The sequence below is a fragment of the Bidens hawaiensis genome, unplaced genomic scaffold, assembly GCF_021521415.1.
Source record: "Bidens hawaiensis isolate Kalapana, Puna unplaced genomic scaffold, B.hawaiensis_p1.1 tig00021529_1, whole genome shotgun sequence".
In the NCBI taxonomy this organism is placed as follows: Eukaryota; Viridiplantae; Streptophyta; class Magnoliopsida; order Asterales; family Asteraceae; genus Bidens; species Bidens hawaiensis.
This window is the reverse complement of record NW_027493352.1, coordinates 177,685-201,053: the sequence shown is the minus strand read 5'-3', so window position 1 is coordinate 201,053 and position 23,369 is coordinate 177,685. Positions and strand designations below refer to the sequence as shown.

Here is a 23,369-nt window from a genome sequence, read left to right as displayed (position 1 = left end):
TTCTCTTCACCCTATAATTTACACTCACAACCACTCAAAACCTCACATTCATTTACATACTCTTCTCACGTAAATTTAGAGTTAGAGGATGGGATGTGAATGCTCTTACGACCCGTTCCGTTATATGGCCGGTATGATACATCTGCGGCGTAGACCACCGTCCACAATAATCACATGACGATACAAAACTTATAACAGATTACGTCACATCATAAACTGGACACTTTGGCCTACACAATTTAATATTATTATAATAAAAAATAATGAATAAATACACGAGAACTCCCATCCAAAGACTCCTTTCTAACCACCACCGTCGTCGTAGGCCACCGTCCACGTCATCTCCGATGACAACTTCAGTCTCCAATTCCACCTTCTTCCACCGTCCACGTCATCTCCGATTCCACTCAAAATCCACCTCAAACGACGGCAACAACGTGACATCCTCGGAGCCGGAGAAGCGGTCGTTAGCGGTGGCCATCGGAGAGCTGTTTCTCGGCATAGCTAATCGGATTATTAGAGCGGAAATGCGATGGATCAGCGGTTGGATTCGCAGGAGAAGGTGAGGATGTTTGCGGACGAATTGAATAACAATAACAATAAGAAGGAATCGGAGTTTTGGAAGAGGTTTAGGAAGAAGAAGAAGAAGGATGAAGAGGAGGAGGAGATTGCGGCGGTGGTGGAGGACGAATATGTGATGTGGGAGCAGCGGGTGAAGGATGTGGAAGCGGAGAGGGAGATGAAGGCGGTTACGAGGCCCGGTTTTAGCTTTTCGGCTGCCGGATTGTTGTTTCCGTATCATCTTGGTGTCTGAAGAAACACTAACCGACCCCGGGCAGATTACGGATAACCTGGGGGTTAGATAGATGTTTCCCACGAGGGGTTAGACCCGGCAAAGATGGTTCTTCTGATAACCTGCAAAACAGACACCGTGAGCTCGTCACTGAGAAGGGGGGGGTTCCTCCTTGTGACCACCCTCCGGCGTGAGAATCAGACTAGATTGCTCTTGAATATAAATGTATATTAAGAGATTGCTAGAGCAGATATCAGGTATAATATGTAATACGAGATAGTATATGATGATCATACCATTTGGGGTATTTATAGCCGAAGGTAGGTTTCCAAGAAGGTGTAGCCGGCTGAATAGTATTCCTGTTCTACCAACTGTGGCCTACGCACGTGCCATGCTGGTAGTTGGTGGGTAGGCAGCGGCTGACAGTGACCAGGCCTGCTGTGTACTATTCCTTTTCCACCAACTGCCGGCTATGCATGTGGTATGACAGGAGTTGGTGAGTAGGCAGCGACTAATAGTGACATACAGTACAAGAGCATGCTGCTCGCCATACTGTTGTCAATGAGCTGTCGTATCTTTGGTCAGATCTTTTGCCCATACCTCGTCAGGTACAGTACAAAAGATCTTCCCGTATCGTACGGACTGGCTTATTTGGGCGGGAGTATTCCCCCTCCCGCCTTTGTGCGGGATTGTTCCCGGCTTTGCTCATTCCTTCAGGTGACAACTGAATAATTGAGAGCTAAGTGCCTTGTGCGTGTAGCCTTGCTGCGCGGGTGGCCTTCCTTGATGGCTTGTATCCGCAACTGCGGGAACAGGCAGAGTACTTCACCATTGGGAGGCATTTCCTGCGGGAACAGCTTGCGTACTGCGCGTAAGGACGTCACGTCTCTGAGCATGGTGGGTCCTGCGGATCCAGTTGGTTTCTGCGCAGACGTCTCTCTTCAAGGTGAGTCTTGCGGGTCCAACTGGGCTCTGCTGGGACCTACCTCTTCAAGTCCCCCCAGTCCAATGTTCTTCTCATGAATGTTTAATAAAGTGAGGTGAACTTTTGGACTTAAGCAAAGGGTTTCGAAAAGGGTTTAGTTTTAAGGTTTTCCATGGGGATTCTTCCCGCGGAAGTCCTTGTCACTTGCAGAAATTCCCGACTTTTCCTGCTTGATCTTTGGGTATGATGCGGGTAGGTCTGTAACCTCCTCGCAAGTCAGGAGCGTTGAGTCCCACTTGTGTGGATTCTCCATGAGGTTTTGGTAGTTTTGAACATAGTGATCAATTATGTTAAAACCACCAATTCCATCCTGGAGCTTCAAACAATGTAGTTCTCGACGTTCCCGCTATGCGGGGATGTTATTCCCGTTTCCGCAAGCATTGTCCAGAAGATCCTTCTTGGTTTCAATTCCCTGCTGAGCGCTAGGTATGTGAAGGGTTTTGCCTTAACACTGTACCCGCGCTCGTCTTACGGTTACTTTACTTCTAAGGTATTCCTGGCGTCAATTCCCTGCGGGTGCTAAGTATGTGAAGGGTTTTGCCTTGACACTGTACCCGCACCCGTCTTATAGTTACTTGGTCGCCAAGGTATTCCTGGCGTCAATTCCCTGCGGGTGCTAAGTATGTGAAGGGTTTTGCCTTAACACTCTACCCGCACCCGTCTTACAGTTACTTGGTTTCCGAGGTATTCTTGGCTTCAATTCCCTGCAGGTGCTAAGTATGTGAAGGGTTTTACCTTAACACTGTACCCGCACCTGTCTTACAGTTACTTGGTTGCCAAGGTAAGGGGTATTTTCCCGCTTACTTTTGAATCTTTTTGAATTTTGAAATTCGAAGAGTTGGTGAAAGGATAAGAACAGTCCAAACCTCTGAAACGTCGTGCGACGGTTTCTTCTGACTGTGTCAGGACGTGCAGGAAGTTATGGCGACGTGACACTACCTGATCATTTCAGACGCTTTTTCAGGCGCGTGGGCGCGATTTTTCGGGCGCGTGGCCCCGAAATTAATGGCACGCGTCCTTTCAACAGCTGTTGCCAGCTTGCTTTTTGCCACGTGTCATAGTTTCATTACACCTTCGATTTCTCTCTCTTCCGCATTAAATTCATCGCATTAATTGCGATTAGTATATAAAGGGGGAGAGGGTTCTTTGTAATCCACACTTTCACTTCTCTTCATCTTCAAAACGATTTCCGGCGAATACTCTCCTTTTCAGTCGAGCATTCTCTTGAAATCGTTTTCTTCTTTCATCTGCAAGATGTCTTCTCATGATCTTGAGGATACAGCCCAGGAGGCCGGGGTGTACGCCGATGACAAGAGTACTGCTGGCGAGTGCCAGTGTGCTCTGCCTGTCGATCTATATCAGTACATCGTCAGGAAGTTCATGCTCGAGTCTCTCGAGCCTGAGTTTCATGAACCCCATCAGACGGTGTATGATGCCCCCAGAGGCAAGATCGGGGTATATGCTGCATTCTTTGTCTATGGGAATCTTAGGTTCCCGTTGACAAAGTTTGTGTACCGTGTCCTAGAGAGGCACGGTGTACACCTGACCGAGGTGCACCCGATGGCGATCGCGAAGATTCGCCACTTCGAGTGGGTGTGCCGGATTCTGGGCATTGAGCCCTTTGTCGACCGCCTGATGACCTTCTACTCTTGGAGGTGCATCCAGGGGTGGTATACGCTGATAACTCGGATCAAGGGTTTGAAGATTTGCGCAACCGAGCGCAGTCTTCGTCCGTGGAAGCGGGAGTTTTTCTACATCTCCGCTCGCGCCATCCCCCTTGCCATGAAATTTAAGAATGGGCAAGCACTTCCCAGCCTTCACGCCTCCAACTACCAGGAGGCGGAATGGTTCTCGAAGATATCCCGTGTCCAATCTCCGGTTTACCGGTTTGCGCAGTCCGGGATGGTGATGCTCGGGATGAGCCGGGTGTGGAAGGATGCGGATGCGCAAAAGATCCCGATCGTCCTCGAATACGGTTTGAACTCTGTTCCTTACGGTATGCTCTGTTTATTTTGTTTATATAGGTTTGTCTTCTAACTGCTTTTCTTTTATTTCAGAGGGGAACGACTTGCAGTCGCTCCTGTATCCGCGGGAGGCTGACAGTCCCGCTCGGATGGGTACTCGTGCTCTAGATGAGAACGAGTTGCCCATCCTAGAACAAACGGCGGATCGGTTCGTGGAGGTCTACCCGCTAGGCCACGAGATCCTGAGCGCCAGGCGGCCAGGTAAGGCGTTATTCAACCCTCGACCCCTCAATGCTGAAACCTCTGCTGGCATTCCTCTAATCTTATGTTCTGATGAGGAATCCGCAGATGGTCCTCCGTTGGTGCGGAAGAAGAAGGTTGCCGGCGGGAAGGGGAAGGAGAAGGTGGCCTCCACTGCCGATCCAGCGCCACGGTCTGACTCAGAGGCCGAGAACGAGGAGGTGGCGGGGAACCCCGGTGGTGATAAGACCACTGCTCCGGAGGCTGCGACGATTGTCACCTCCGGAGAGCCCAGGATGACAACGGTGACCGGCGTGAAGAGGCCGGCTCCATCGGGTTCATCCCCGCCTGTCCGCACTTTTAGGCTCAAGAAAACCCGTAAGTACAAACTATATTTTTAACTTCATAGCTTTCCATCATTAATACTTATCTTCTTTGTGCAGGCGTGGATGTTGACGCATTCCAGGGTGGAGCGAGAAGTACCCCCCCGCCCATGACGGTAGGCTTAGTCAGCCTACCTGAGGCGACGACCCAGGCGGCTGCGCCTGCTTCCGCTGGTTCAGTTGCTCATTCCATTGAGCCAACTGTTCCAGCTGTGACGACATCACCGCCGGCTGTCAGTGCCATTTTTACCGCATCTTTCACTGAGCCGGCGGTTACTTTTGCTGCGGATTCCGCAGCGGCGACCGCGGCGGCTTTTACCATGCCTCCTCCGTCATCGGCAACGACGGCCGATCCTTCAGGTATGCATGGGGCTTCTCGCCAACCTCTGCCTCCTTCCCATCTACCTGACCTCTTGGACGGATTTCCATTGGGTTCAGGTGATGGGTTTGGCGGCTATCGGCCTGTTATTGACCCTACAGGTGCGTATGGTTCTTTTGGCCTATATTTTTTTTTTTTTATATATCATCTTTTCCTAACTGCTTTTTGTTTTTTGCAGTGTCGGATTCCAATGAAGTGTATGTTCCACGATGGAACATCCGCCGAGGAACAACCCTTCGCACACCTGTGGAGTGGGCTCGTCACGCAGCTCCCAGTGGTGCGTTGGGGGAAGCCATGGCTAGCTACCAGGAGGGTAGGCTAACCAATGAGCTTCGGGTTCTCCTGGCCCGGATGCAGTCGCGCGTCGAGCTGCTTTGTCGTGAAAACGACAAGTTAAAAGCAGCTCGCATTCAAGAAGTAGCTCAGGCACGGGCTGTCCGGGAGGAAAATAGGAGGCTCTCCGCCGCGGCTGCGGAGAAGGAGAAGGCATTCAAGGCCCTTGAAGTTGAGGTTCAGGCCCGTCTCGAGGCCCGTTCCAAGGCTGCCCAAGCTGTTAATGAACAGCTTCGGCTGGCTAAGGAAACTGCTAGGAACGCAACTGAAAGGGCCACCAAGGCTGAAGCTGTTGCTGAGCCTCTACGCGTGGAGAATGAGGAGCTTAAAGCCAAATTAGAGGCTCTCCAGAAGGCTCATGATGCCTTGGCGATGGAAGACGCCAAAAAGCTCCAAGAGATCTTGGACCAGAGGGGGGTGCTTGACACACTGAGCGGAAGCTAAAGGGCGTCGAAGAGGCTGCGGCTAAAGAAGTGTTGCTTGCCAACCTCAACAAAAGTGAAGCCGAACGCGCCCGTAACGAAGCTCAAGCTGCCCTCCAGGAGGCTCTGGTTGCCAAGGAATGGCTTCTTCGAGAAGCGTTGTCTCAGGTATGTTTAGCTTCATGTCTTCACGCTTTTCTTTGTAAATAGAAAAGGTTTTGATACTTGTATTCTCTTGTAGGTTGTGCATCGGGTCTTCGCGGATACGTCTTATGACGATGCTATGAGCGCAGCCCTCAACGCTTCTCCTGAGGATGGGGAAAAGGCCGGCTTCCTGCTTGGTCTAGGGTTCGTTGAGAAAGGCATCCCGCCTTCCAACTTCCCTTTATTTGATGTGGATACTGAAGCTGTTTACGACCAAGCAGTGAATCAGTATGCCGCCTTCCCGCATCCGGTGGTGGAGAAGGTGAACGAAGTTGCTGCTGCTGATGATGGGTTAGCTATCCTTAAAGCTTTCCTTGAACCGCCACGCTCTACTGATGGTGCTGGTCCAAGTGGAAGTGGCCCTGAAGCTTGATCCTGAAGATCCCTTCCCACTGCTAGGATAGATTTAGCTTGTATAGATTTATATTCTTGTAGGCGGGTAGTTACCCGGCCATTCTTGTAATGAATATTATGAAATATAAATCTTTGTGCGGGTAAGACCGCTATTTTCACTGGATTCCTTGCTTTATAAACGTTATATGGCTTGCATACTTTAGTTTAAATTAGCAATTTTCCAAGTGTTTAGAATAAGTTAACCTTTGAACGTGGTAGATAATAGGTTGAAGTTTTGCTTCCTCCTTCGTGATTGTGCGGGTAGGACCGTCACTTGCACTTAGTAGGATGGCTAAACTTTACCTACATCTGACCTGCGTGGAGGTTTTCCTCAACTTTTTAGAAATTTCTATAGTATTTTAAATAAGTTAACCGTTCGACGCGCGGTTGTCAATAGGTTCGGTTTCCTCTCATGGTTTGTGCGGTTAGGACCGGCACTTTCATTTAGTTGGATGACCAAAGTTTACCTATGACTGACCTGCGTGAAGGTTTGCCGTTTTTTGGGTTTATGCGGGTTTTGCCGCCTTCCCCACGCAACGACTTTCACACTTATGTATGCGGTGAAAACCGGCATCAGTGTTGAATCAATTAACCGTTCGACGCGCGGTTGTTAATAGGTTAGTGTTCAGTTTCCTCTATCATGATTCATGCGGATAGACCGGCACTTTCATTTAGTGGGATGACTGAACTTTACCTTTAACTGACCTGCGTGAAGGTTTGCCGTTTTTTGGGTTTATGCGGGTTTTGCCGCCTTCCCCACGCAACGACTTTCACACTTATGTATGCGGTGACAACCGGCATCAGTGTTGAAAGTTCATAAAAGTATAAATGTAAAATCATCAGCGTCGATGTTCTAAGGAGAATCATTTCCATTAGAAGTGGCTCTGGGCCTTTTCTTTACAAATTTGGAATTGATCTACATGCAAACTGTGTAATTGAGCTCCCTTCCATGTTGTTGGGATGGGAGTGCCATCGAGCCGATATGCACCTGGTTCGGGATCTCGTTGTTTACGCAGTATGTAGTCTCCAACATTGAAGCTGTAATTTTATTCGTGTTTTCCCCAACTGGGGTTCTACACGCATCAGCCTGCTCAGCGTTCATTGCGCCACGAGGTGCGCGAGCGTCCCATCTCTGACAAATGCTTCGACCATGTCCTTTACGTCTGTGCATTCTTCAGTGTTGTGGCCTTTTGTCCTGTGAAAGTCACAGTATTTGCTCCGATCAGCATTGTGACGATGTCGGATTATTGGAGCCTTTGGCCATGGGAGCTCCTCAGTGGCGAATATCTCGGTGACGCTTTTGGTGAGCGGCGTCCATCTGGAGTTCTGGTTTGACTGTACGTTATCTCTTCCGCCTAACCGATGTTGCAAGCCGGATGAGGTGTCAAAGTTTACCCTTAACTGCCAAATGCCTAGCTTCCGCTTTTTGTTTAATCGGGCGGTAAGGACGTTGTCTTCTCTTGTTTTCTGGGTGTAGAGGTTTGTGCTCTGGGGGAGATCTCTACCCAGTTGCTTCTCCGTTTCCGCAAAGCGTTTAGCTGCTGTCATGATGGCATCCCATGTGGGTGGCATGCCATCTTTACCCGTTAAGGTGCGGATGAGCTCTGGGTCGTTCGCGCCCTGGATGAAAGCAGCGCGAACAAGATCTTCGCTGATATTACCCAGACTTAGCTTTTTTGAGTTGAAGCGAGTGATGAAGTCTGGCAAAGATTCATCTTCCTCTCGAATGCATTTGAGGATTGTCCATTGCTCTTCGGTATACTTTCTTTGTTGGCAGAAGTGTTGGCTAAACTTCTGCTGGAAGTCTTCCCAATCGTAGATGTGGTGGACCGGTAGACGATCGAACCACGCTCTAGCTGCCCCAACAAGCGTCATTTGGAACATGTAACACCACGTAGGTTCCGTCCAACTACTGACGGTTGCCCCCGCTATGAACCTGTTCAAATGATCGTCTGGATCAGATATACCATCGTAAGTGCCGATGTTGGACATCTGTTTGGCACTTTTCGGGACGATTGCTTCCGCAATATCCCTTGCAAATTTGGACGTTCCCGCCTTTGCAGCAGTTGGTGTAAATGTTTTCGAGAAGTCACGTGGATTTCCACCTGTGTTTTTTGATTTGAAGGCTTCTTCAAAATGCCTTCTCGGTTGGGAGTCCGTTTCCTTATGCTTCCCTTTCGCCCTATGACGAGGGTTTGCGTCACTATCGGATTCCTCCGAATCATTGTCCCAGTATCCGAATTCGTCAGCCTGTTGGACGGAACGCAAGCGTTCGTCCAACTCAGCTTGGAATTCCTTCTGACGTGCCTCCGCCCACGCTTTAACTTGTTCAAGTGTTTGGCGGGGGAGTCTCGTCTGTTGTCTTTCCGCCTGGGTATTATTGAATCCCAGGGGATGGTTGTTTACTGCACTTGCCCCAGCTTGGGTAACTAGGGTAGTGTTCGTAAAATTTACTGCACTTGCCCCGGCTTGGGTAACCGGGGTAGTGTTCGTAAAAACTGTGTAGTCGCCGGTATCCCTCCCAGTAAGTGGGGTTGTGGTTACCGGAGTTTCTTTAACCATCTTTCCAGATGTTTGAAAAAACTGAAAAGAAATGTTCTAGCTTTTATGCACGGATGACGCCAATGAAGAAACACTAACCGACCCCGGGCAGATTACGGATAACCTGGGGGTTAGATAGATGTTTCCCACGAGGGGTTAGACCCGGCAAAGATGGTTCTTCTGATAACCTGCAAAACAGACACCGTGAGCTCGTCACTGAGAAGGGGGGGTTCCTCCTTGTGACCACCCTCCGGCGTGAGAATCAGACTAGATTGCTCTTGAATATAAATGTATATTAAGAGATTGCTAGAGCAGATATCAGGTATAATATGTAATACGAGATAGTATATGATGATCATACCATTTGGGGTATTTATAGCCGAAGGTAGGTTTCCAAGAAGGTGTAGCCGGCTGAATAGTATTCCTGTTCTACCAACTGTGGCCTACGCACGTGCCATGCTGGTAGTTGGTGGGTAGGCAGCGGCTGACAGTGACCAGGCCTGCTGTGTACTATTCCTTTTCCACCAACTGCCGGCTATGCATGTGGTATGACAGGAGTTGGTGAGTAGGCAGCGGCTAATAGTGACATACAGTACAAGAGCATGCTGCTCGCCATACTGTTGTCAATGAGCTGTCGTATCTTTGGTCAGATCTTTTGCCCATACCTCGTCAGGTACAGTACAAAAGATCTTCCCGTATCGTACGGACTGGCTTATTTGGGCGGGAGTATTCCCCCTCCCGCCTTTGTGCGGGATTGTTCCCGGCTTTGCTCATTCCTTCAGGTGACAACTGAATTATTGAGAGCTAAGTGCCTTGTGCGTGTAGCCTTGCTGCGCGGGTGGCCTTCCCTGATGGCTTGTATCCGCAACTGCGGGAACAGGCAGAGTACTTCACCATTGGGAGGCATTTCCTGCGGGAACAGCTTGCGTACTGCGCGTAAGGACGTCACGTCTCTGAGCATGGTGGGTCCTGCGGATCCAGTTGGTTTCTGCGCAGACGTCTCTCTTCAAGGTGAGTCTTGCGGGTCCAACTGGGCTCTGCTGGGACCTACCTCTTCAGTGTCGCTAAGTTTTTAATTCAAAATGGTTACATTAAGGTATTTTGTCAATTTGATCTAATTTTTTTGTTTGTTGTTATGACAATGAATTAGATAAGAGTTAGGTTTCTAGGAGAAGAGTTTCGTATAATTAGGATTATTCCATATGCAGTTCAACAATATGAAACTATTTTGATGGGAAGTCGTCTTCGAATTTGATACATGTTTGTTATGCCTGACTACAAATACATATGTTTTCGGTATATATAAAATGAGAACTCCATAGTTAAGTGTACTCAGTGTAGTAGAACTTGCTAGGCGATAGTTGGACAGTGGGGTGGGGACTAGTGATTAATCGGATTGGAATTTTTATACATAGCATGTTTGGGATTGAGTTTGAAAAATGTTTATTGGCTTATTGGTGTTTTCAAAAAGCCAATAAGTTAAAATGTGTTTGGCAATCACGAAAATCGTTTTTATTTTAGCTTTTTGAAAGGGTTAAAAAGCAATTTTCTAAAAGCCTCAAATCCTGGCTTTTCATAATGGCTTTTTGAAAAAGCCGATAAGCATTTTTCAAACTCAATCCCATACATGATCGTAGTTGTTTGTTATACACACACACACACCCTTTTTTATATGTAATTTACAAAGGTAGGTCGGAATTTACAGAGTTTGGCAGGTGATTTGGTCCAACAAGGGGCGATTTGACCCGACTAGGGGTGATTTGACCCGACTAGGGGTGATTTGGCTGATTAGCTAAAAATAGTCAGTCAACAGCCGACTAGCAATTAACTGTCGTCTAGGCGCCGACTAGTTCTGATTTTTCAAGCACTCAGTGTGCTTTACAGGTTGCGTGACCTTCTAGGAAGTCCTCACTCAGGCAACAAAAAACAAGTTCGTGAGCTTATTTTGCGAAAAAAGAACCACTATATGGACAATGTTGGTTGGCAACTTGGCATGAGGGGCAGATGTTAGAAATGGTAACATGGAAATGTAGAGAACTTGCAACGGATGAATAATATGTTGCTTAAAGTTCAATATTTGATGCCAAGAGGCCTTTGGCTAAGTGACATTCAATATATGAACTCGAATTCTTGAACCACAAGGTTGTGGATAGTGAGACATGAATGGGGGTGTGTGTGTGTATTTGATGAATGAGAAGCAAAGTATGTGTTGCTTTAAAGCCTTCTATATTGTTTGTGATCATCATGTTGTGAAAGAGCATGCTTGTTTGATATGTTTGTTTCATTTTGTATTATCTTTCAGTATTAGTTGTATATTTCCTGCTAGTATTATGAAAGCTATACAGTCTTCCTTCCCCCCTGCAAATAACCATAATAGTTGGTTGAATCAGGATACTACGCCCTTGGCTGGTTCATCAGCTGGTGCCATTGTATGTGCAGTAGTTGCTTCAGGTGCAAGCACGGAGGAAGCTTTAGAAGCCACAAAAGTTTTGGCTCAAGATTGCAGAAGCAAAAGCACTGCATTTCGTCTTGGGGTATATTTCTCAACTTATGTATTAAAGATGGCAACAAACGGGTCGGGTTGGTTTGATAATGGGCCAAACGGGTCAGTCGGGTCTGGCCGGTCTTTAAAATTTGTAAATGACTATTTGATTTTAATCTATTATGGTCAGGCTGTTCTCAGAGATGTTCTTGAAGAATTTCTACCAGATGATGCTCATATAAAGTCTAATGGGAGGGTTAGAGGTGAACATATATTTTAATAATTAATGTGAACAGAATGCAAATTATTAACAGAATAATGTTTAATAAGTGGTTTATAACGAATGTAGTTGCGGTAACTCAAATTCTTTGGAGGCCTAGAGGTTTGCTGGTTGATCAATTTGATTCCCGGGAAGATCTCATTAATGCAGTAATTACTTCTTCATTCATCCCCGGGTAATCTTTTTTACAACATCATACGGGTTGCTACTTTATGACATCATAAATAATAAAAAAGTCGTATCTTGTGCAGATATCTTGCTCCAAAACCAGCAACCTTGTTCAGAAACCGACTCTGTGTAGATGGTGGTTTGACTTTGTTTATGCCACCAACATCCGCTGCTCGAACGGTAAACTTGATTTATTTTTATTTGATTGTTAATTATTAAATAAAATAACCAAGTTGCAACATTGTTTCATCACTTGTACCATTTTTTACTATAAAGACCTCTCAAGTTTTATTTATTGTTCCATTGTTGTGAAGTTTTTCTATAAATGCTCAGTTTTTCAAAAATTAAGTGACGTAAATGGCATATATGAAAGTATGAAACTTGATTATTATTTGGTGATTACTTTTTTGAAGTTGGCTAAAGTTGAACAATTTAAAAAACAGTTTCATATTTAGTGGATTTTTTTCTCTTCACCTTACCACTTAGTTCAGATTAAACATCAAAAAAGCAATCACTAAATAGTAACTTTCATATATGTTCCATTTAGGTAACTTAGTTTAAAGAAATTATTATGTTATGAAATAACACTCACAACAATGGAACAATAAGTGTGACATTAGTGGAACACTGGATATACTTGATTAGTATTATTTAGTGGAATATTATTAATTTTTAATATACTACTAATTACAGGTCCGTGTGTGCGCTTTTCCTGTGGGTCGTTTGGGATTGGATGACATTGGAATTAGCCCGGATTGTAATCCTGAAAACCGGGCCAGCCCTAGAGAGGTAAGCATTTATTTATATATATAATAATAATGATAATAATAATAATAATATTTTTGTTGTTAACACAGCTTTTCAATTGGGCATTGGAGCCGGCAGCCGATTCGGTTCTTGATAACCTCTATGAACTTGGATACATGGATGCAGCCGTCTGGGCCGCGTTAAACCCGGTTGAGGTTTTGGTTCAGCAGGATAACCCGAAGGTTAGGTAATGATTTGGGTCAAACATAATTGTGCTTGACACTTCAATTCAAAACAACCAACATACTTGTTAAAACTGCAAAATTGCCATTTCATGTTTAAATGTTTTTGTGTTGGTGTTTTTGCGAGTATGTTGGCTTTGTAGAAATTGCAGTGTCAATTTCAATGGTTTGAAATGGCGATTATTGCTAGATGTATATGGTAAATAACTTAAATGTCTAAAATATCATTCAAGCTGAATTGATGTAACAATGTATTCAACATTATTAAATTATCAGATTCATTGACATTAATATTTTGATGAAATTGCACTATTCCAATTACCTAACAAACACATTTTAAAAGTTCGATTTTATTGCTGAATGAGTTACTACTTCAGCATCAACATAATTCAGTAATTTTAATCATGTATGACTAATTATAAGTTACTAGCAAAAAAGAGAGGCAAATGTTCAAAATGCAGGCAAATTTCTTCTTCGATTTTAGTGCTACTATGCTTGATAGATTGTTGATGGTTTCTTTGTAAATCATGACTGTGTTTTTGTTCTGGTTGTGCGCTTGATATGTAATCAGAGTTGGTGCCAGATTTGCAAGAGAAATAATTTAAAAACTAAAAATATACAAAAATATTGGGTAATAGCACTGTGTATATGACTAGTAGCGCCATGTTATAATTCACATCATTTTAAACCTACTCGAAAATTTACACTAATATTCACCATGGGGCTAGATCCCTCAACCATTTGAAAGAAACACCTCTTTTAATTATACGTTGGCTACAAGCTTTTGATGTGAAACTTATTATTAAGGAATGAGGATCACATTTCTATCTGGTGCATCCTCCTCAACATGTGGATGGATTTTCTTCGTGTCAAGGTTTTTGGTTGCCCAAGAAATTATTTTTGTTGATCACAAAATATTAAATATTGTATACCTTAAGATCAAGAAACACATACGGTGGTGTATAAATAATTTTCCTATTCAGCTCATGCTAAAAACAAAAAAACAAAAAACAAAAAAAAATTTAAAATCCTGCTAGCCATGTTATTTTTTAAGCAGATTTATGAATTCGGGCTAGGTAATATGTTATTGTTGGTTATTATCTACACTTATTTAGTTAACATTTCATAAGCAGGCTATTAGGATAGGGATCATTAAATTATATTACATTAAAAAATAACAATACATCTATATAATATTTGCAAGACTTCGGTTCATTAAAAGTACACTATGGATATTAAGACGAGGATTAGAAACACAAACCAGAGGAGAATGATACACAATGAAATCTTGCAAATAAGTAATGGTGCAAATTCGTACACACCTATCAATATAAGCAAGTGCATGCCAACTCTCTTTGTGGTATGTAACTTTCTTATATGTGTTGATAATTAGCATTGTCAAAGTTACATATGAAGTTAAGTTTTTACGTTGCTGCTAACAAGTTAGGTTCATCAGTTTGCTCAGCCTATGCCTTTTTTTTTCTTTTTTTATAAATGGTTTTACCGACATTCCTCTATATATAAGAATGATAAATTAAATAGTTTATAGTTACGAAATCGAAAACTATATATTAATTTGTATATACGCATGTATGAAGTTTATTCTTGTATTAATAAGATTTATTTTCTATTTATATTAACAATTTTTTTTCAACCTTATAATGATAACGTGCTAACTAAAAGTCTTATTAAAGTACTCGCTAAATAACTCGACTATGTTTAATAACATATTACATTTGAATGTTATTTGTTTGCCAAAAAACAAACTTTGACTTACTCTCAAACATACTAAACCTCATTAACAAGGCCAGGCCACATACGACATAACATCCAATTTAGGCCAAAGAAAACCATCACAAGTTTATCCCTGGACTTTTTGCAGCATATTCAAGTCATCCTTTATCATGCATCTTTTCTTAAAACACACTCTATAAATCCATTTCCATCATCTCTCTTTCATTTGACATCTTTCTCCACACACTTCTTTCAATCTTGTCTCCTTCAAATCATGTCATTGCTACCTCGTCGTCGGGTTAGCGTTGATGGGAACCAAAGAATGAGAACTTATCATTATTATTGGTGTCGACGTTGTGAAAGAACATTTAGATCCAACTCAAATAACCTTCCTCAAAACGTATGCCCGCGATGTTTAGGCATTATTCCCGATGAGCTTGACATGGGAGGACCTAGGTTCGTATCCAACATTGCAAACATCGAACCATCTTTAGCCTCACAACTAATAGAAAATTTGACTTATCTATTTGACCCGCCTGAGCCACAACCACAATTTGTTGGTCCGTTAGGTCTTGAAACCGATACCCAAACCACACATGATCTAGGTACCAATTTTATTTTCCAAGTTACCGGCTCTCAACCGACACTTGCACCCGTTGGATCTCTTAATCATCAATGTGCGGATTTCGAAGCTAACAATGTTATCAATGAAGAAGAGAGCACAAGCCCACCACAAACACAAATTTCGGTCCTTGAAGCTTTGCCACTTGTGAGTCTGACTCCATCTCATTTGGTTAACGACTCTCATTGCGCCGTTTGCAAAGATGAGTTTGAGGTCGGAGAAGAAGTAAAGGAGCTACCTTGTAAACATTTCTATCATTCTGATTGTATCATTCCATGGTTAAGCCTTCATGATACATGCCCGGTTTGTCGATATAAGATGGCCTCTCAAACAACAATGAGCAAACAAATTATGAAGATGCGAATGGCGCTTTTGCAAGACAAGGTTATGAAAACAATATCAACATGAACCGTGGCCTAGAACAAGTGATCGCCTTATGGCCCTTTAGAGCTTTCGCAAGCTCGACATTTCGACATGAGTATTATCGTGACAATAGTCATCCTACTTCTCTCTTAGGTGTGTTTGTTTAAATCTTAATTTTGTTTTCAGAGTTCTATTTGTTTGAACAAAATTAATAATTTAACTTGTTATGTTTCTTTGCAGATAGAATTGGTGACACTTGGTTCGGTTTATGACTTCTTATTTAATTTGGTTTCTCCATTTAGAAATAATATGTATTAAGTCATTTCAAATTGGATGCTGGAACTAACAAAAAATAATTAAATACCATAATGTAAGCATCAAATGATTTGATATGTAACGATTTATAAATTGCTTCACAATAATTTAAAGTTGTATTCTTTTTATTGTTTGTTACTATTGTAATATTATAAATATCTCCCTGCTGTAGTTAATAATAATCTTTTATGTTTATGACTGAAGACCAATTGGTCCAACGGTAGCGCATGACTTTATGGAAGGTCATTGGTTGGAATGCATTTTGTTCCGTGTTTAATCAGAGAGTTTTCCTAGTTATTGGCTCCTTTTAGCTGGATGGACCAGGTCATTATGTTTTGTTTGTGATTCATAAATAATATATCTTTTATGTTTATGGTTTTCTTTCCATAATTACCGAGAAAACCCTTCCAATTAGAGGTGCACAAATCGGGTTTTTCAAATACCGGGTTTGGGTATGAATCGGGTTCGGGTATGACCGGGTATTCGAAAATCGGGTATTGGTAATACCCGGGTCGGGTTCGGGTCCAGAAATTGTCAAAACCATACCCTATGCATCGGGTTCTGGTCAGGTATAGAATCTGGTATTCTAAAACCGGGTATTTGAATACCCTATTTTCGGGTATTGAAAAAACCCATTTTTTGGTATTTTCAAGCTTTTTTGGGGGTATTTTTCGGGTATAGATTGGATTTTTAAAAAGGTTCACTTTATAGGGGTATTTTTAAGGTATTTTTCGGGTATTTTTAAGGTATTTTTAGAGTATACATCGGGTATTAGAAATACCCGCTTTCGGGTATTGGAAAAGCCCGGTTCCGGATATGGAACCAGTATGGATTTTCAGGTATTACCGGGTACAAATCAGGTCCTGTTCGGGTTCGGGATTTAGTACCGAAATGCATACTATATCCGTATCCTACGGGTAGGATCGTGTACGGGTTCGGGTATTACAAAACCGGTTCCGGGTTTTTATTTCAGGTCCGGTTCTGGGTTTTGTGTGCACCTCTACTTCCAATGGCTACAATGTGTTTCTTATGTTTCAAGTATATATAATCCTAAAATGTGGAAGTATTATATAATAAGGGAGGCATCTCACTATTCCACAATGGTTTTTTGAACAATAAAGTTGTGATCTTGTTTCCTTTTTACATCAAAAAAACAACAAAACATAAGTTACACCTTTTGTTGTAATGGCATGTACACTTAAATCTTCTCGATTAGCCGCCATCTTAGGAAACAATTCCCTTCGGAAATCATCCCTCACAACGTGGAATAGAAAGGGCCCGCCACCGTTTGGCTTTGACCTTTTGGTTCATGTACAGTGTGTGTGTGTATCAAAGTGTATTTGTGTGTGTGTGTGTGTGTCAGTGAATCTGCTTGCTATATGGTTTGAAGGGTCACAAGTGTAAAGAAGAATAATAGAGCCCATGTTATGTGATTGATATATGTGTGAACCCTCGGGTGGGCAAAAGTGAAATATATGTGTAGCCCTGCTTGCGGTGCGCACATATGATGTATATATGTGTGAACCCTCGGGTGGGCAAAAGTGAAATTGCACTAATTTTGACGTTATTTTACTAATCTCGTGAAAATAACGTTAAAAGTGACGGACGGTTAATCAGGCATCATGTAGTGGCGTTGATAGCTGAAAGATAAGGGTACATGCACCGATCAGCCGGTGTCCCGATGATTGAGTGCTATGTGCCTTATGTCCAAGGCTTGATGCAAAACTACTATCGAGCCGGGGGTCTCACTGGAAGCAGCCTCTCTATCCCTATGGGGTAGAGGTAAGGCTGCCTACATCTTACCCTCCTCAGACCCTACCATAGCTTTGCTATTGGTGGGATATACTGAGTACGATGATGATGATGATGATGTTATGTGATTGAAACAACATGTGTCTGATGCTGCATAAAACAGAGCAAAAGAATATAAGTATTCACCAAATGGTCAAAATAACAAAATATGCACCCAAATTGACCCAATTACAACATGGGTCAATCGGTCAAAATCTAAACACTCATCAAAAAGTCGAAACAAGTCAATAGTAGATTTTTTTTTTTGGGAAAAGGCCAAAGCCTGGCAAACATTATTAGGAGTCAATAGTAGATTATCGTTCTACATGCATAGTTTTTGTAATCATGTCATATGTACCACTTCAAAAATAGGACAAAAAGACATTAAATAGTTAAGGAATCTAACTTGACCCGGTTTGACCTGAACTAAAAATCAACCGGTTTACCCTTAAATAACTAAAATAACCGTCAAGAAAAACGAATATATAGATCATGTAACAAAATGTTGAGCACGGATTGAGGGTGTTAACTGTCCTGTTTCTTAAAACGGCCCGTTACACCTCAAACCAATCTGACTATTTTTTAAAGCTGCCTTTTCACTTTTGACCCATACCCATTTTGTCAAAACCCATTCCGACCGAAGCCGAAATGAACATATTTTTATAAACAACCGGGCTTGACCCGTTAACCATCCGACTCGACCAGCTCATTTCGCTAGGTATATTTGTAATGATGATAAATAAGAGAGAAGAGAAAATGAAAGTCAACAAGTTGATTTGGACACTTTTAAAAGGTTTAGTGTTTTTCAGCCATTGATGGTATTAGTTGACTTCATATCACATGATTATGATTTAGAAACCAAGATAATATTATCTAGCCATGTGCCACTCTTTGTGGAAACTAAAAAGCACATTCCACCACTATCTTACCACATCTTAATATTATTATTATTATTGAAAAATTGACTAATTTAACATAATGGTCCCTAAACACAAGGTCAACTAGCACTTTCCATCCCTGAACACAAATTCCCTATTTGCCTATGGACAACTTAATGATAATAATGTGTAAGAAAGATTAAGGATTTAAAGTAACTTACATGATACTAATGGTGACACCGAAACTGGCGGAAATGCTGAAACCTTTTGAACCGCCTTTACTTGATCAACATGTGAGCCATATGACCCAATTGGCAAAGGAGGAAGAACAGAGGGCATTTCCGTCTTTTCATGCATAGGTTGAGGACTATGAGAACGATGATGTGGCACATGCATACGTGGCGGTCAAGGCAAGATTTTAAACCCGCCACAAGAACGATCAGCTAAAGGCGGTGGGGCATTTGAAACAGGTGGTAAAGACGGGTCAGGCCCGTTTTGGGGGGCAGGTGAAGAAACCACACAGTTAGAACAAGGTGGAGGGTGAGGTGAGTGCTGATGTAGCGATACAGCTGGCGAGGGGGAGATATTGGGCACCACAAAATCAGGAGACGGAGCAGGAGAAGGGGTGGGTGCATCAAGAGTATGATATAGATAAGACGATAAACTGATTTCCTTAACTTTTCCAAAAACCGAGTTATCGAGTCCAAGGTTTGTTGCAGACTGGGATCCAGTGATTGTTTGGGCCAATTGTTTCAATCTTAGAGGCACGAGGTTGCCTAAGTCTGACACGATTGATGCTTGAACTGTAACTGGCGGGTCTCTTGTTGAGCCGGCTTTGTTGGTTACTTGCATGTATATACTCTGTGAAAGAGAGACAAAAAACAGTTATTAAATATTAATGTGATGTCTTAAGTTATACTAATTAAAGCATTTGAATATGTGTTAAAGAACTCTTGACCTGCTAGACACATTTGGCTTGTTTCCTTTTTTTTTTCATTTTTTCATTTTTCTTTTTTTGATAATTTTCACTCAGTTGACTCGTTATTAATGAAATAAAACCTGAATTGGCCCGTTTTCATACATTAATATATTAATTAAAATAAATAAATTATAAACGAGGATTTATAGCGAAGCCTTAATGACCGAAACAAGTGATGTGTTACATATATATAATAAACAAGACTACTTGTTAAAAAAACTCTTGACCCGCTAGACCCATTTGGCCCATTTAAATTTAATAATTTTATTCATATGACCCGTTATTAATGTAATAAAACCTGAACTAGCCCGTTTTCATATATTAATATTTACAAAAATAATATTATTTCTTTAGTAATATAATTTTCAGAATTTGAAATAACTTAGGAGGCATTATGCATTAAAGATACACTTTGGGCCACTTGTTTGACCAGTTCGATCCGTTTGAATCTGACCCATTTTCTTTATTTTCTGTTCACCTAAAAGTTTTATACTTTACATGCTTAACATAATTGAATTGACCCATTCATAAGTTAAACGGAAGTTAGAAATTTAAACATAAAGATACCATATAAACTAAAAATACAAATTGAGCAACTTTTTTACCTCGTAAGGCTTGAAATGCAACCCTGACTTTAACTGTTCTTTGAGCTCACCAACGTTTTCTTGTATTTCACGGACCGAATTCGGGAGGGTGAAATTAAAACTGGCCTGTCTTAGCATCCACATGGATGCAGATTGTTTGGGGATTACGGTTATCCCACCAGGAAACTTTAGAATATCAAAAGAAGCCGGTTGACCGAAAATGGATGAGGTCAAAGTCAAATTGGATCGTTGATTGAACAAATCAAGTAAAGATGACCTCAGCACGCTTAAAGATAACGGGCTTATTGAAGAATTCGTTGAATTAGGAAGAATACCGAATACCACATGGGTCCAGTTAGATGCACTCGCTTTGTGTATAGATAAGATAGCAACCTGTGAAAGATTAATGCATATGATTTGTTCAAATGCATTCAAATGTGTAGTTAGTTATAACTTACAAGTTACAATGCATATAAATGCATAGTTAGATAGAGAAAAGAGATGGCTTGGTATGTAAACGAGCCAAGCCCAAGCCAAGGTAAGCTTGGCTCGTTGGCTAGCTCGTTAGGCCCTTTTAGCTAGGCTCGTATAAAACCCATTTCTTGTATATTGATTCTGTATTATATAAATTCTGCACCATGTGTAAGCTAAAAATATTATTCTTTATTTATATTTACATCAATAACTGTAAAAAGTTCAAAATTATTTTTTTTTATAAATAAACGAGCTCGCTTGAGCATTTTACTAGTCGAGTTCAACATTTCACCTCGTTAAGATGAACGGGTTGAGTTCACTGGGCTCGGTTTATAAACAAGCCAAGCCCTAACCTGGCTTGGCTCATTACTCACGGGTCAAAAATAGCTTAAAAGGAAATGGGTCAAAAGTTGCCCAAAGTAGCAGAAAGGCCTTAATTATTTTTTTTTATAAATTTAGATTACTACTGGAATGATAGAAATAGAATTTTTGTAACCCTTATATCTATACACTAATTATTTATAAGAAATTTGTGACTTTTAGAAACAAAGGGTTTCCGGTTAAAAAAAACTCGACCCGGCGCATTTGACCCGTTCTGAAAATATTGAGAATAGAAATAGCTTGAATTAGCAAACCTGTGTGTAAGGAAGACCGATGAGTAAATATCATACTGCAGTCTCGCGATCTGAGGAAGAAGATATGAAACGGGCTTTTGTAATCTGAAGTATGCATGTACCGGGGCTGAAATAAAACATTATCATACGTATAAGATCTCATGATAACTATTTTCTTTAAAACATTATTCATAGATCATAAATGGTATATTATTTACATTCATTAGTGCTCATCTTGTCACAGGCATCTAGATCTCCAATTAAACCAAGCTTTTGTTTAAAAATTATATGGCAACATAACATAAATGAAATTAAGAGTCAAATTTATTTCAAAATTTTATAACCTAGATAAACCTAACTATCCAAGGTCACATAAACATATGCATAGATCTCCAATTAAAGAAATTACTAGAAACTTTGAATACTTTAAATATCATATAGACAGTTCCAGATCATTACCTAACCATCAAATCAGACATTAAAATGTTATTATTATACAGTACAACTATAACTATCAAATATCAATTTACATCTACCAATTCCAGCAAATATTACTATTATTTTTATTTTTATTTAATTTCATGAGACCTAGATCCAATCCCCAAACAATTATAGAAAAATATACTAACAGCATCAAATCAGAAATTAAAATGTTATTATAAAGAATAACTATCAAATATCAATTTCCATCTACCAATTCCAGCAAATATTAATATTTTATCAGACCCAGATCCAATCTCCAAAAAATTACACAAATGCAAACTCAAATTCACAAAACAAACCCTAAAACCCCAAACTAAATCCAAAAACTAACAAAAACGAATGAAACCCACTTACCACTGTTCTTAACTGAAGCTTTCGCATCAAACCCAGATCGCCTATGATGCAAACTCACAGCCGAAAAAACCGCAAGTCAAGAAAACAGAGGCAGTAAGCAGCAAGACGAATACACACTTGAAACTAAACAATCGACCAATTCCACACGAACCCATCTCAAACCCACCAACCCCATCTTCATTCTGCTGCTGATTGTTGTGAATCGGCAATTCGGGTTCGGATTTACCCATTTACAGAGCATCAGGGCACCTAATGTGAGAAAAATAAAGCAGGGGAAATGAAAGAAAGAAATTGATTGAATTTGAAGGTGTGCTGTGGGGATGATTGATGAGAGATTAACCACAGGTGGTGTTGATGGTACACATTATTATTATTATTATTATTATTATTATTATTATTATTATTATTAATATTAATATTATTATCCTGTCTGTGTGTGTGTAATGTGTAATGTAATGTAGGTTTGGCACAACTGTAACTAGCACTGAGGGGGAAGCATCTGATTTGTACCACTACAACTATTTTTATGCCTTTTTTTATTATTATGTTTGGTTTTAAATTTTATATTTTATATTTTCCATGTGGGATTGTAAGTTAAGAAAATTGTCAAAGTACAAAATGTGACATTGAGTTTAGTGGAATTGAAATTACCACCCTTGACTTTTGTGTCATGTTGATTTTAGACAGTGGAATTGAAATTATTACCAGAACCGTAAAGCGTTTAAGTTTCTCCCATACATCCATCGTAAGCTAAATATGCATAACCCATAATTAGTTTCGTTATTTCGTACCTAGATTAAAAAAACTAACTAAATTTGAGTCACGAATTCAAATTTGAGTTGCAAATTAGGTTCGTTATTCCAATTTGACATTGTGATTTTCGATCTCGTACAATTTGAATTTTAGTTAGAGTAAATGCGTTTTTCGTCCCTGGGATTTGTCTAAATCTGCGGTTTTAGTTTAATAGTTTCGAATTTGCGATTTTTGTTTCTGTGGTTTCATTTCACTTGCTATTAAACCCAAATTCATTAACCACATTAAGTCATGTCGTGAAACCCACGAGCGTACCCCTCACTAGAGAGGCAGTTTTGTTTTTTTCTCCCCAAATAAACCCCAATTGTAACTCGCAAGCCCCCTTACGTAAGGTGTTGGGGTGTATTTGGAGATAAAAAGAACAAAATTTCCTCTCACGTGAAGGGCACGCTGATAGGTTTAACGACTGGATTTAACAGAATCAGTGAATTCAGGTTTAATTGCAAGTGAAATGAAACCACAATGACGAAAATCGCAGATTTGATACCACTGGATTAAACCGCAAATTTTAACAAACCACATGGACGAAACCGCAGTTCACTCTTTTAGTTATAAGCTTTTTTTAAGTTTTATATTAACTAAATAAATATATATTTTCAATTATGTTATATATTTATGTTTTTTAAAGATGATTTATAATTTAGTTTAAATAAATCGTCATTTTTGAAGCAAATTTGAATTTTCGAATTTGAATTCAGTTTTTAAAAAATCAAAATACAAATAACTTGAATAACCCATAAATCAATTTGATGAAAACTCCTGGTTGTAAAGCTTTATTTTTATTTTTTGAATCACGTTCTACAAAACGT

General features: G+C 41.0%; 2 protein-coding genes and 1 pseudogene across 3 annotated transcripts; 2 read left to right on the top strand and 1 right to left on the bottom strand.

Annotated features, from left to right (window-relative positions):
* Positions 1-532: 532 nt before the first annotated feature.
* LOC143563800 (uncharacterized) lies at positions 533-12,806 on the top strand. The gene is made up of 8 exons (XM_077051260.1): positions 533-795; positions 9,697-9,733; positions 11,028-11,171; positions 11,310-11,382; positions 11,469-11,574; positions 11,651-11,747; positions 12,261-12,356; positions 12,425-12,806. Exons 1-8 carry the CDS (start codon positions 533-535, stop codon positions 12,563-12,565), a joined length of 957 nt encoding a protein of 318 aa, XP_076907375.1. The 3' UTR covers positions 12,566-12,806.
* Positions 12,807-14,408: 1,602 nt separating this feature from the next.
* On the top strand, positions 14,409-15,520 carry LOC143563799 (uncharacterized; annotated as a pseudogene).
* A 1,126-nt stretch (positions 15,521-16,646) lies between these two features.
* Positions 16,647-21,989, bottom strand: LOC143563801 (uncharacterized). 2 transcript variants are annotated; one of them, XM_077051261.1, is made up of 5 exons: positions 21,748-21,989; positions 20,932-21,037; positions 19,844-20,215; positions 18,477-19,120; positions 16,647-17,041 (listed from the first exon to the last, which is right to left on the bottom strand). In XM_077051261.1, the coding sequence occupies exons 3-4, from the start codon at positions 19,964-19,966 to the stop codon at positions 18,665-18,667; spliced, it is 579 nt and encodes a 192-aa protein (XP_076907376.1). In that variant the 5' UTR covers positions 19,967-20,215; positions 20,932-21,037; positions 21,748-21,989; the 3' UTR covers positions 16,647-17,041; positions 18,477-18,664. The 2 variants fall into 2 exon arrangements, with proteins under 2 accessions (XP_076907376.1, XP_076907377.1); XM_077051262.1 differs by lacking the exon at positions 16,647-17,041 and adding an exon at positions 17,460-17,492 and having other exon boundaries at positions 18,481-19,120.
* Between the last annotated feature and the right edge of the window lie 1,380 nt (positions 21,990-23,369).

Bases quoted from the DNA above. Each gene is read 5' to 3' on its own strand.
- LOC143563800 (XM_077051260.1), top strand. From the start codon at position 533: ATGGATCAGCGGTTGGATTCGCAGGAGAAGGTGAGGATGTTTGCGGAC. The intron at 11,383-11,468 runs GTGAACATATAT...TAACGAATGTAG, and splicing joins GTCTAATGGGAGGGTTAGAG to TTGCGGTAACTCAAATTCTT. The intron at 11,575-11,650 runs GTAATCTTTTTT...TATCTTGTGCAG, and splicing joins ACTTCTTCATTCATCCCCGG to ATATCTTGCTCCAAAACCAG.
- LOC143563801 (XM_077051261.1), bottom strand. From the start codon at position 19,966: ATGTGGATGCTAAGACAGGCCAGTTTTAATTTCACCCTCCCGAATTCG. The intron at 19,121-19,843 runs GTAAAAAAGTTG...TCTCTTTCACAG, and splicing joins TGCATTTCAAGCCTTACGAG to AGTATATACATGCAAGTAAC.